Source organism: Scyliorhinus torazame, chromosome 4 (assembly GCF_047496885.1).
Source record: "Scyliorhinus torazame isolate Kashiwa2021f chromosome 4, sScyTor2.1, whole genome shotgun sequence".
Lineage (NCBI taxonomy): Eukaryota > Metazoa > Chordata > Chondrichthyes > Carcharhiniformes > Scyliorhinidae > Scyliorhinus > Scyliorhinus torazame.
The window spans coordinates 114,378,657-114,392,513 of NC_092710.1; the positions used below are offsets into that span (position 1 = coordinate 114,378,657).

Consider the following 13,857-nt stretch of genomic DNA (forward strand, 5'->3'; position numbering starts at 1 on the left):
GTTAGGCCACACTTGGAGTATAGTGTTCAATTCTGGTCGCCACACTACCAGAAGGATGTGGAGGCTTTAGAGAGGGTGCAGAAGAGATTTACCAGAATGTTGCCTGGTATGGAGGGCATAAGCTATGAGGAGCGATTGAATAAACTCGGTTTGTTCTCACTGGAACGAAGGAGGTTGAGGGGCGACCTGATAGAGGTATACAAAATTATGAGGGGCATAGACAGAGTGGATAGTCAGAGGCTTTTCCCCAGGGTAGAGGGGTCAATTACTAGGGGGCATAGGTTTAAGGTGAGAGGGGCAAAGTTTAGAGTAGATGTACGAGGCAAGTTTTTTACGCAGAGGGTAGTGGGTGCCTGGAACTCTCTACCGGAGGAGGTAGTGGAGGCAGGGACGATAGGGACATTTAAGGGGCATCTTGACAAATATATGAATAGGATGGGAATAGAAGGATACGGACCCAGGAAGTGTAGAAGATTGTAGTTTAGTCGGGCAGTATGGTCGGCACGGGCTTGGAGGGCCGAAGGGCCTGTTCCTGTGCTGTACATTTCTTTGTTCTTTTGTTCTTTGTCAAAGTTTTGGATGGTTTTTAATTGTTCCTCTTTTTCTAGATTATTTTGCATCAGAGGTCCTTGTTCCAAGAAAAGGGTGGGCACTCTATCGTTTAGATGTTTCGTTCAGATGTTTCATAATTATCACTCTATGATTGCAAACAGGAACAAAGCTATACATAGCAATTATCCATTGCTGTCCAAAAGTCTCTGGTGGCTCACTTATCCACAGTTCAGTTCATAACTGAATTCCAAACCTTGGAATTCTAATGCATACAACCCAATAGTTAGGAAACATCTGCTTGCTTTACTTGCACTAACTGCTGTTTCTTGGATTTTTAGGTCAATAATAAAGTGGAAAGAACAATACAGCACAGGCCCTTCGGCCCTCCAAGCTAAAAAGTTCCCCCAATTTATCTTAGTTGGGTCAGATAGAAAGCCAACTATTGTAACAAACAGGACTTCAATCTGTGTTTCCTCTGGACATTGCTATCTTTTCTTTTCAAAGCAAGGCTGTATATAGATCCTTTCTTCTACAACATTACCATATATTTCAGAGTTTGGTTGATTGTTTTCAATTCTGTTTTATTGTTATTTACTTTATGGTTATTATTTTTAACACTCCTCCCTCCAAGCTAAAACATGGGTATTTCAATGCTCAGAGCAAAATTAACACTTACAAGTGTGGATCAGTCTTAGTCGTTTAGATTTTAATTATTTGTCAAAAATGGTAATTTACATATTTTCCTTGCTATTATAATCCAATCTACCTTTCCTTCTCTTTATTTCACTCTTCGAACATGATTTTACATTGAATTAAATATTCTAATTTCCACTTCCTGATTTGGACCCTACTTACCTTGGTGAGGATTCTTCAATATGATTGGTTAAGGACAAACACAGTTGTCTGCACTGTTCACAAAGGTCACAGTTCCCCTGTAGCAGACACCACTCTGTTTTCAGGAACCAAATGCTTATAAGTTGCAACTCGGAAAAGAAAAGCCTACAAAAAGTTATTGGGCAGCCTGTTAAGTATAAGATAAGGTAAACGCCATTCGTTTGCCGCTTAGTACAAAATTTGGGCCATTGGTTAAGATCTGGATTATCACAGTTTTGTTGATCTAGATTGCAGAGGTGAAGTGGTAGAGTGGAAGCAGTGCTCAACTTACAGTGTATGTAAGGACACAGAATACCGTGTAACTGACTAATTTTTCAAATCGGTTTGAATGGTCAATTAGCAATTCCTCTTTCCAGAAAGTAATTTTGTTCAGTTCCTCATTATGGACAGTAACCAGTGGCTGTGATGGATATAATATGTGAACTGAGAACCTAGTCTGCTCCTGTTGTTCACTGATATATTGCATAGTAATGGTGATCGCTGGTAGCTAAAACATTATCAGAAAATCCATCCAAGATTGTAGAAGTCACTTGACAAATTAGTTGAGCTGAAGCAGTACCAGTAGTAACGTCCAATGATCACAAACACTTCAGTCCTGTGGTCATGCTGGAGATCACAGCTTTATACATCCAGCCAACAAGTCAGAAATAGTGTAATGGTTAGTAATAAAATATAGCGCTAAAGTAATTCGCAGCAGCCACTTTGTCAACCACAAAAGCATTTGCATACAGCCTACTTCATAATGTTCTGCAGATTTCTGTTAGCTTATGGATTTGTTTATTGTCACGTGTACCGAGGTACAGTGAAAAGTATTGTCCTGTGTACAGTTCAGACAGATCATTCCGTTCATGAAAAGAAAATACATAGGGCAAACATAAAATACACACTGTAAATACATAGACACAGGCATCGGGTGAAGCATACAGGGGTATAGTACTACTCAGTTGAGACGATGTGTGAAGAGATCGGATCACTCCACAAGAGGGTCATTTAGGAGTCTGGCAACAGCGGGGAAGAAGCTGTTTTTGAATCTGTTAGTGCGTGTTCTCGACTTTTGTATCTCCTGCCCGATGGAAGTTGGAAGAGTGAATAAACCGCGTGGAGGGATCTTTACTTATGCTGCCCGCTTTCCCAGGGCAACAGGAGGTGTAGACAGAGTCAATGGATGGGAGGCGGGTTTGTGTAATGATCCAAAAAGCTAATCTCTTTTCAACTCTTGAAACCAATCTCAGTATAAAATTAGCCATGCTGAAATAAGTTTGCGATACTGATACCAATATGCACGGAGTATGATTTGAGCAGTTATGAACTATCAATCTGAGGGTGTCCTAAACAATGGGGCCAACTTGAAGGACTTCAATTGCCCTGTCAGACTTCAACATCCCCGGCATCCTTTCCTAGCTTCCAATCAACCAACATGTAAAAAGCATGTTCATCCAATATTGCCTGTTCCAATTTGATTGGGTAAAAAGTATTTTACATTATTTTTCGTTCTTCTGGTTGTGTTTCTTCCAAGTTAATATGAAAATTCTATTTGCCTACCATTACACCTCATTGATTACTCATGACAACAATCATCAGTTGCAACCATGAATTCCAACGTACAAACTTTACTTTATGTATTGTTTGTGTCTCTCAAACCTGACATCACATGTTCCCTGCTTGTGAGAGAAATTCATTATTAAAATTACTGTGACATTATACAGATTGAACACATACACCAACTTATATTTATATAGCACTTTGAATGTAGTAAAATATCCCAGGAGACTTCACAAGAGTCTAATAAAACATAATTTGACACTGAGCCACATATGGCAGAAGGCACTGGGATACCCTAAAGGCTATGGGCCCTGATGCGGTCCGTGCCCTTTCTCAAAGACAATTAAGGGCAGACAATAAATGTGGCCAGGCCGGCGACACCAACATTCCATGAAAGATTTATTTTAAATAGGGATATACCAGGGCTTGTGACCAAAGGTTTGGTCAAAGAATTTGATTTTAAGGGGCACATAAAGGGCAAAAGAGATTTGAGAGGCGGAGTGGTTTAATGAGGGAATGCCAGAGTTTAAGACTTAAGGCCGCTGTGGTGTAGCACTTAAAATCATAGATTTCAAGAGCTAATAGTTAGAGAAGTCCAGCAAGACCTGGACAATATCTAGGCATGGGCTGATGGGTGGCAAGTAGCATGTGCGCCACTCAAGTGCTAGGCAATTACCATCTCCAACAAAAGAGATTCTAACCATCGCCCCTTGACATTCAACGGCATGACCATTGCTGAATCTCCCACTATCAACAAGGGTGATAATCAACCAGAAACTGAACTGGACCAGCCATATAAATACCGTGGCTAGTAGTGTATGCCATCTACAAGATACAGCACAAGAATTCACCAAGACTCCTTTGATAGCACCTTACAAACCCACGGCCTCTACCATGTAGAAGGACGTGGGCAGCAGGTACAGTAGAACAGTGTTTTTCAAACTCTTTTTGCCCAGGACCCATTTTTACCAACCGGCCATCCTTCAGGACCCACACCAGCTGACCTTCGTGACCCACGCCGGCCGACCTTCGTGACCCACCATTTTCACTTACCTTTAATGTGCCAAATGAGCCTGCTTGGTCCTCACGATGTCACTTGCTTTGTTATTCAATGTGACATTTATGATAATGATTTCCGCTGATGATTTAAGATCTCATTGCATCCGCTGAAAAAAGTAAGAGGTTTGTCCATGAACTCGCCATGATTAGTCTTTAAATATCTTTGAAGTTTTGAGGGTTTTAAACTTTCATTCGTCAGTGCTTTCCTGTATATAACACACATTAACTTTGAATCCTGATTTGCAGTGGAAGAATTAGTAACCTATACCACTAGTAATCATCTTTATACAGTTTTGTTCCTGCTTTCAGCTTCTTCTTCATGGGTTGTTCACCAGAGGCCCGCAAGTTCACACCAACACTGCTGGCAGCTGCAAAATGGAATAATCTCTCTCGCGCCCAGAACATGTGACGTCAGCACATGATCTGATCTCGGTCGCTTCTGGTGGGAGGACTCCATCGTTTGCTGAAAAAAACTGGCCCTGGACAGCCCACTGACGTCTGGGGGAGGCAGTCCACTCTGCTGAGCTCCGGGCCTACGCACAGTTTGATCCAACATGCATGCGCAGGATGGCTGGCAATCTTAAAAGTCCGTAGCGGCTGGCATTTTTTAAAGCGGTCACGGCTGTTGGGCGTTTCTCCCGCGATCGGGAACGCCATGAACGAGCGCCGCGACCGCCCGCAATCCACCCACGGGTTGCGATTCAGAGTTTGAAAATCCATGCAACAGAACACCATGACTGGCAGGTTCCTCGCCAAGCCACACGCATCCTGACTTGGAACTATATCCCCATTCCTTCACTATCATCGGGTCAATATTAGGGCAGCACGGTAGCACAAGTGGATAGTACTGTGGCTTCAAACAGCGCCAGGGTCCCAGGTTCGATTCCCCGCTGGGTCACTGTCTGTGCGGAGTCTGCACGTTCTCCCCGTGTCTGCGTGGGTTTCCTCCGGGTGCTCCGGTTTCCTCCCACAGTCCAAAGATGTGCAGGTTAGGTGGATTGGCCATGATAAATTGCCCTTAATGACCAAAAATGTTAGGAGGGGTTATTGGGTTGAAGTGAGGGCTTAAGTGGGTCGGTGCAGACTCGATGGGCCAAATGGCCTCCTTCTGCACTGTATGTTCTATAGAATCTATAAATATTCTGGGAATCCTTTCATCACAGCCCTGTGGGTATACCTATGCCACATGGGCTGCAGCAGTTCAAGAAGGCAGCTCACCACCACTTTCCGAAAGACAATTAAGGACAGACAATAAATGTGGTCAGGCCAGAGACACCAACATTCCATGAAAGATGCTTTTTTTAAAAATAGGGATACACCAGGGCTTGTGACCAAAGGTTAGGTCAAAGAATTTGATTTTAAGGGGCACATAAAGGACAAAAGAGATTTGAGAGGCAAAGCGGTTTAGTGAGGGAATTCCGGAGTTTAAGACCGCCGTGGTGCAGCACTTAAAATCATAGATTTCAAGAGCCAATAGTTAGATAAGTTTGGGTATCTTGGTGGGTTGAAGGACATTACAAAATTAGGGAGAGGGAAGGACATGGAGGGTGTTGAAAAAAAAGGGTGAGAATTTGAAAAAAAAAAAATCATTGCATTGTTCAACTGGAAGCCAATGTAGATTAGAGGATGATGGGTAAATGGAATTGGAGTGTGTTGGGACACATGTAAAATTTTGGATGACCTAAACTTTAAGTCGAGTAGAAGATGGGAGGTCAGCAAGAAATACACTGTAATAGTCAAGGTTGGAAATAACAAAAATATGGATGAGGATTTCACCAACAGATGAGTGAAACAGGATTAGAGTTAGACAATGGCACCATGGCTGCTTCGCCAAACTTTGTAAGTTTGGGTCATATGCCTGGAAATTCCTTGAATCTGCCTATTTTTATTTAAAATGGGGAGAGGTGGGGTTGTTGTTGTCGTCAATTCTATAATAAGCTATTAGATGGAGAACCAGTGATTGATGATGTCTCATAAGAAACCACAGACATTATGCAAGTCACCAAATTAAATGCATCACCCTCCTGCTTGATTATAATATTACAAATCTACCAGACTAATCACCCAAGCCTTATTGAGGGTCACATGAGGATGGAAGAGAGTTGAAAGAGAAATGCCCTGAATATTTTTTGCATTATTGCAATAGAATGAGCTCCATTTCCACACAATCAACTTTTTTTTTTTAAATAACTTTATTTGGAGCAGTTTACAATTTGTCCCATGCAGTTTCTTTAAATCTCCTCTATAAACTGCATCTATGAACTGTTGCACAGAGATTAGCACTGTTGATTCACAGTGCCAGGGACCCGGGTTTGATCCCCGACTTGGGTCACTGTCTGTGTGGAGTCTGCACGTTCTCCCTGTGTCTGCGTAGGTTTCCTCCTGGTGCTCCAGTTTCCTCCCACAAGTCACGAAAGACGTGCTGTTAGATGATTTGGACATTCTGAATTCTCCCTCAGTGCACCCGAACAGGCGCGGGAGTGTGGTGACAAAGGGATTCTCACAGTAACTTAATTGCAATGTTAATGCAAGCCTACTTGTGACACTAATAAAAGATTATACAAAAAGATTATTTGAAAATTAGTCCTTAAATGTTATTCTTCCACGTGATTTACTTGAAATAGACAAGAGGAATCTGCACAACATCTTTCTTTTCAATTCAGAGTCCTGACTTTTGGAATGCCTATTTCTTAAAGATATTTGTCATTCAGGACGGCATGGTGGCACAGTGGTTAGCACTGCTGCCTCACGACGCAGAGGACTCAGGTTTGATCCCGGCCTTGGGTCACTGTCCATGTGGAGTTTGCACATTCTCCCCATGTCTGCACTGATCTCACCCCCATAACACAGATGCGCCTGGTAGGTGGATTGGCCACGCTAAATTGCCCCTTAATTGGAAAAAAGAATTGGGTATTCTAAATTTTTAAAAAAGATGTTTGTCATTAATATATTGACAGGCCTTTTTCACAAGAATAAGATTACATCGGAGTAAAATTGATTCAAAGAATAGAAGTTTTACTTCCATTGATAGTACCTTCTTTTTAATAAAGTTAGAGTACCCAATTCTTTATTTCCAATTCACCTCGACTGCACTCTTTTTGGGTTGAGGGGGTGAGACCCATGCAGACACAGGGAGAATGTGCAAATTCCACATGGACAGCGACCCGGGGCCGGGATCAAAACAGGGCCCTCGGTGCTGTGATGCAGAAGTGCTAACCACTGCACCACCCCAATAATACCTTTTATAATAGTTGAAAGATTAGAATATTTAAGCACACTTGTAGTGCTAGCCCTTAGATATACTTTACGTAAATTATTTAAAATACAGATTATACAGCTAAGTAAAATAAAGAGTAAAAGAAAGTAAGTCAAATTAAGAAGCTTCATTACAGAGCCACTGAGACTCGAAATATTAACTCTTTCTCTCCATAGACGCTGCCAGACTGCTGAGTTTTCCCCGCATTTTCTGTTTTTATTTCAGATTTGCAGCATCCATAGTATTTTGCTTTTATTAAGTAAAATGATGTATTGTTTACAGTCCTTTGTGAAACAATATCTTCAGTAATGGAATAAAGCAGTTGACTCATGCTACCAGCCAATGGGTTCTCATTTAAACACCATCACCTGTATGACATATTTCCAAATACATCACTTTCTTCGCTACCTTTCCTCTGAGAAGAGACTCTCAACAGATACTCACTGTATACAAACCAAATACACATACCCCAATGATGCATAATAAAAACACTAAGAGATCCCCTTTCCTGACACCAGCATTTTCAAACAAACCATAGATGAATTAAGAAAGCCTATGGGGTAAGATTCAAAGAATCTAACTATATTTTACATTCTACATAATCTTAGATTTCATAATGAAGGGCTGGAGGATGGTGGAAGGGTGTATGTGTGTGTCCCGGTAGTTCACTCTGCTCAGGCAGAGGGAGCACCTTCCCTTAAGGCCCCTCCCTCCCCCAACAAGGTTTGCCCTCTAGAGGTGCTCTCTTCCCTCTCTGGCCACTCCATCAAGACCTTAACCCCTCTCTTCAAACTCTCTGTCCCCCCAGGCCTCATCTCCCATCACTGCTGTGAGACCCTCCGTACTTTCCTGGTTCCAGACTACAAGCTTTAAAATCTGGAATTGCTTGTATCCCCAGTCATGGCCACTGCTGTCACTAGCACTCTTGGGACTACAGAGCCACCATCTGATTGGCACATAGCTGAGGCAGGACTTCCGCCTGAATGAGGGACAGCTGTCTCCAGCTAAATGGCTGTGGGGCTGGTGTGTTCGGTGGAATACAGGCACCCCATCAACTCTTCAATTGGAGGGGTGGGAAATCCAGCCATACTAAAAAAACTTGCCCCATGTTTCTCTCTCCACAGGTGCCTGGCTTGATTATATCCCACTATTTTCACATTTTATTTCAGATTCTCAACAATCACAGTATTTCACTTTTGTTTTGACATTTTCAGGCTGCCTTTTTTTTTTTTAAACTTGTCACTGGTGTCCTGCCTTCAAAGAAGACTACACACATAACACTAGCATAATTCAGAAAAGCGACTTGAAATAGCCGATGGCGCTACAATGTTTTAGGAAAGCCAGGGAAAGGAATTCCAGCTGTTGTGAAAAAGAAAAATGTAAAGGCACAAAAGGAACACAGGATATGCACGGATAAAGAAAAGTATTCAGTGGATGAGCAAACAAAAAACACAATGTGTGCTCACAAGGATAAATCAGAAATGTTGGGTGTGGGACCATTTAAGTACAAAGCATACTACAGAAATTATGTGACCAGTTGCAATGGGCCAGAGCACACAGGTATCCAACTACCTGATGATAAGTAAGTTGAGTCAAGAGACCAGGCACCGGCTCAAAATACCAAATATACATTCATTCAGCACTTGTAGTCAACTGCCTGGTGCTCTTGATGAGGGACAGGTCAGGATCACAGCAAAGAAGATCATATCTATATCGCAAAACAATACAGGCTACCTGCCAACATCAAGTGAAACAAACAGTAGAGCTCAACAGTTAGGAGGGGGCACAGTGGTGCTAGTTCACAAACAAATTAGGCGGAAGATACTTCAGTCCAGAGTATTAACTTTTATGCTTGCTTGTTTGCCAGCAGTACTAAATCAGGTCAGTTCTTTTTCCTGCAGCTGTGAACATTTACCAACCTGTCTCACTCAATTTCAGAGTCAATATCCTTCACATTCTCCAACTTGACGTCAATGTTTTTCACTCACTCTCCATCCCAGTGTCAATGACTCTCACTCTTTCCATTCCAACACCCATCTGTCCCATTCTCAATAAATCTCAAAATCAAAGCCACTCATTCCCATTGTACTCCAATGTCCCCCATCTCAACCCCCCCGTCAATCACTGTAACTTACTCATTCCTTCCAATGTCTTCCATTATCACAATCTCCCAATAAGAAAAATGTTGGATTTATAATGCGCATTTTATAGAATCACAGAACTATAGAGTCATTACAGCACAGAAGGAAGCCAATTGGCCAATCCTGTTCATGCTGGCTATCCGCAAGAACAATTCACCTAATGCCACTTCCCTGGCATTTCCCCCCAGCCTTGCAAATCATTCCTTTTCAGATAATGATGCAATTCCCTTTTGATTGCCTGGATTGAATGTGCCTCCACCGCACAGGCAGTACATCCCAAATCCTAACCACTCATTGCCTAAAAAAAGGTTTCTCTCATGTCGCAATTACTTATTTTGCCAATTACCCCATGCCCTCTAATACTTGATCTTTCCATCAATGAGAACTCTTTCACTCTATCTACTTTGTTCAGTCCCCTCATGATTTTGAACGCCTCTATCAAATCTCCTCTCAACCTTCTCTTCTCCAAGGAGAACAGTCCCAACTTCACCAATCTATGGAATTGAAGCTCCTATTTCTTGTAATCATTCCTGTGAAACTTTTCTTCACCCTCACTAACATCTTTCCTAAAGTGTGGTGCCCAGAACAGGGATGCAAAGCTACAGTTGAAGTCGAACCAGTGTTATATATGTTTAAAATTACTTCCTTGCTTCTATGCTCTATGACCCTATCTATATAGTCCAGGATCCTATGCGCTTTATTAACCACTCTCTCAACCTGTCCTGCGGCCTTCAATAATTTGTGAACATGTAGCTCCAGGTCTCTCTGCTCCTGCATGTCCTTTAGAATTGTGCCCCTTATTTTGAATTGTCACTCTATGTTCTTCCTACCAAACTGAATCACTTAATACATTTTTATCTGCCACCAGTCCAACCATTCCATCAACCTGTCTATATAATTTTGAAGTTGAACATCATCTTCTTCACAGTTCACAATACTTTCATCTTTTGAATCATCTGCAAATTTTGAAATTGTGCCCTGCACACTAAGGTCTAAGTCATTAATATATATATCAGGAAGAGCATGGGTCCCAAAACTGACCCCTGGGGAACTCCATTATATACCATCCTCTAGTCCAAAAAAAATTCATTAACCACTATCTCTGTTTCCTGTCACTCAGCCAATTTCATATCAATTTTGCTACTGGCCCTTTTATTCCATGAGCTCTCACGTTGCTCACATGCCTATTGTGTGGCACTTTGTCAAACACAAAAATATTTTGGAAGTCCATGTACACATCAATATCATCCTCATTAGTCCTCTCTTTTCTCTCATCAACAAACTTAAGCACGTTAGTTAAATACAATTTTCCCTTAACAAATCTGTGCTGGCTTTCCTTAATTAACCCACATTCGCCCAAGTGATTAATAATTTTACCCAGAATCTTAATTCCTGAAAGCTTCCCCACCACCAAAGCTCAACTGACTGGCTTGTGGTTGCTGTGCTTATCTTTACAACCTTTTTTGAATTGATTGTTACATTTGTAATTCTCAAGTCCTCTGGCACCATCCGGTACCTAAGGAAGACTGAAACATTATGGCCAATACTTCTGAAATTTCCGCTCTCCTTACCTTCACTATCTTTGGAAGCATCATCCAGACCTGGCACCTCATCAAATCTAAGCACAGCTAACCTATCCAATATCTTTTACGTATCAATTTTAAACCTTTGAAGTGCATGAACCATCTCCTCTTTCACCATGAACTGGGAAGTGTCATCTTCCTTGGTAAAGACAGATACAAGGTATTCATTGTAGCGCCTCAGCTATGCCCCCTGCTTTCATGCGTAAATCACTCCCTTAGTCCCTAATCACAACCCCTCTTCCTTATTCAATCTTATTATTGATAGAAGTTTTTGTACTCCCTTTTCTGTTCCCAGCCAATCTTTTAAACTCTGGACATCCCAAAACATAGTACCTTTTGAAATGTAGTCTTTGTCAATTTTGAAATAGAAAGAAACACAGCAGCCAATATGTTCACAAAAATAGCTCCCCTGCTCTTCTACAAAATTGCAATGGGATTTTGTTTCTACCCTATCTTAAAAAGGTAAAACCTTGATTTGTCATCTCATCTGACAGATAGCATCCAATTAATAGTACACACTACTGCACAGGCTGTCTGCCTAGATTATGAGCACAAATCTATGGATTGGGATGAAATCCATTCTGGCTCAGAAAGGAGAGAAAAATCATCCTGTTTCATCAGTCTCTCACCACCTCTCTCACTCTCCACTTGGCAAAATGTGTCACACTCACATCTTCCCATTGTCAAAGTGCATCATCCTCTGTATGCTTACTGTTACCTTCCTTGTGCCTGTCACCACTGCCCACCCTATGCCCATCACCACTGCCCACCCCATGCCCAATGCCAACCCCATCACTACTGCCCTCCCCGTGCCCACTACCCACTTGTGCCCATTCACCATTGCCCTCCCTGTGCCCATCACCACTGCCCTCTGCATTCACCACTGCCCTCCCCATGCCCATCACCACTGCTCCATCCATGCGCATCACCACTGCCCTCCCCATGCCAGTCACCACTGCCCCATCATCACTGCCCCGTCCACGGCATCACCACTGCCCTCCTCATGCCCATCACCACTGTCCACCCCAAGCCCATCCCTCACCATGCCCATCACCACTGCCCTCCCCATGCCCATCACTACTGCTCTATCACTGCCCCATCTATGGCATCACCACTGCCCTCACCATGCCCATCACCACTGCCCTATCATCACTGCCCCATCTATGGCATCACCACTGCCCTCACCATGCCTGTCACCACTGCCCTCACAATGCCCATCACCACTGCCCTATCTATGGCATCACCACTGCCCTATCTATGGCATCACCACTGCCCTCCCCATGCCCATCACCACTGCCCTATCTATGGCATCACCACTGCCCTCACCATGCCCATCACCACTGCCCTATCTATGGCATCACCACTGCCCTCCCCATGCCCATCACCACTGCCCTATCTATGGCATTACCACTGCCCTCCCATGCCCATCACCACTGCCCTATCTATGGCATCACCACTGCCCTCACCATGCCCATCACCACTGCCCTCCCCATGCCCATCACCACTGCCCTATCTATGGCATCACCACTGCCCTCACCATGCCCATCACCACTGCCCTCACCATGCCCATCACCACTGCCCTCACCATGCCCATCACCACTGCCCTCACCATGCCCATCACCACTGCCCTCACCATGCCATTCTCACACTGCATCCTCTCTTCTGTCCAGAGTCTGGGCTCCTCAGCCGGTACCCACACTCCGCTCTGCTCATTGCCCTCCCTGAGCCGGTGCCAGGCTCGCCTCCCACCAGCTTACCTGCTCTTCCTGCTCCGACTGCAGGTATCTCTCCCACGCGTGGCTGAGGCTGAAGTTCGCGCTCGGGGATCTAGGCATGGCTGGATGGCGCTGTCTGTCCCTCCCTCCTGCAAAGTTTGGAGTGTGTTGACGCTGGGCGGAGCGGACAGCCCACAGTGCCGCCGGTCGATGTCACGGATCGGTTTCCCGGGAATGGTGGCTGCTCCTCAGTGCACACCCTCCTCCCGACCCATTCCCCTGCCTCCGGGGCTGGGCTCCGGCAGCGGCCGCCTCCACGTCACTCGGTCCCACAGGCGAGCCGGGCCGGACCCGCGCGCGATCCAGCCGTTATCACCGCTCGTGGCCTCCCCTCAACTCCAACTCGCGCGCTCTGTTCCGCCTGACGCAAACACGCAAGTAGCGCGCAGCCCCGCGTCTCTGCCGCAGCTTCGGCGCGCGCGCCTGACGCCATCACGCGCCGGGCAAAGTGTCAACCCTGGATCTTGCGCCTGTCAATCAGGCTTCCCCGGTCGGCTGGCTGCATGGCTGGCGCTGAACCTGGGCGAAGAGCAGTTTGTGCATTGCTTCAGACAAACTCTTTATAACGGCTAAGTTCGCGTCAGATATCCGTTCCAATTTTCTATGATACCACAAACAGTTGCACTGCAAAAGAATGAACTGCACAAGTGTTAAGATGCAATTGAAATCTATTTTAACACTTCTCTGTAGGTTGTGTTAGTTTTGCCCATTAATTTGTCCGCTGTGGTTTCATGCCAACACCTTGCAATCGTCAGCAGCAATGATATTGTGGTGTTGGGCGTTCTGACACACAGATGAGCCAACACGGTTGTATATGGTACAACGCTATTTTATTTAAACTTTCTATGTACAGCTTTGTCTTGATACTCTGCACGTGGGGATTCCCTGTTTGTGATGTTGAAACAGGTCGTGAACTTGTCCCCAGACCTACTGTCCACTAGGTGTCGTGTTCATGCTTTTATGTGGTTCCTGTCTTTGTGTGTGATTGGTTGTGGTGTTGTGTGCTCTGATTTGTCTGTTGGTGTGTCCATCATGATGTGTGTGTTTGAATATCA

General features: G+C 44.1%; 1 protein-coding gene across 3 annotated transcripts in view; it reads right to left on the reverse strand.

The window, feature by feature from the left end:
- Positions 1-13,143, reverse strand: part of lyst (lysosomal trafficking regulator) — a 482,598-nt gene extending 469,455 nt beyond the window's left edge. For 2 of the 3 annotated variants that reach the window (XM_072498518.1, XM_072498516.1), the window contains exon 1: positions 12,785-13,143. In XM_072498518.1, the coding sequence (XP_072354619.1) occupies positions 12,785-12,862 (78 nt within the window). In that variant the 5' untranslated portion in view covers positions 12,863-13,143. The remainder of the gene's footprint in view (positions 1-12,784) is intronic. The other variant, XM_072498517.1, reaches the window with a different exon arrangement.
- Positions 13,144-13,857: the final 714 nt, after the last annotated feature.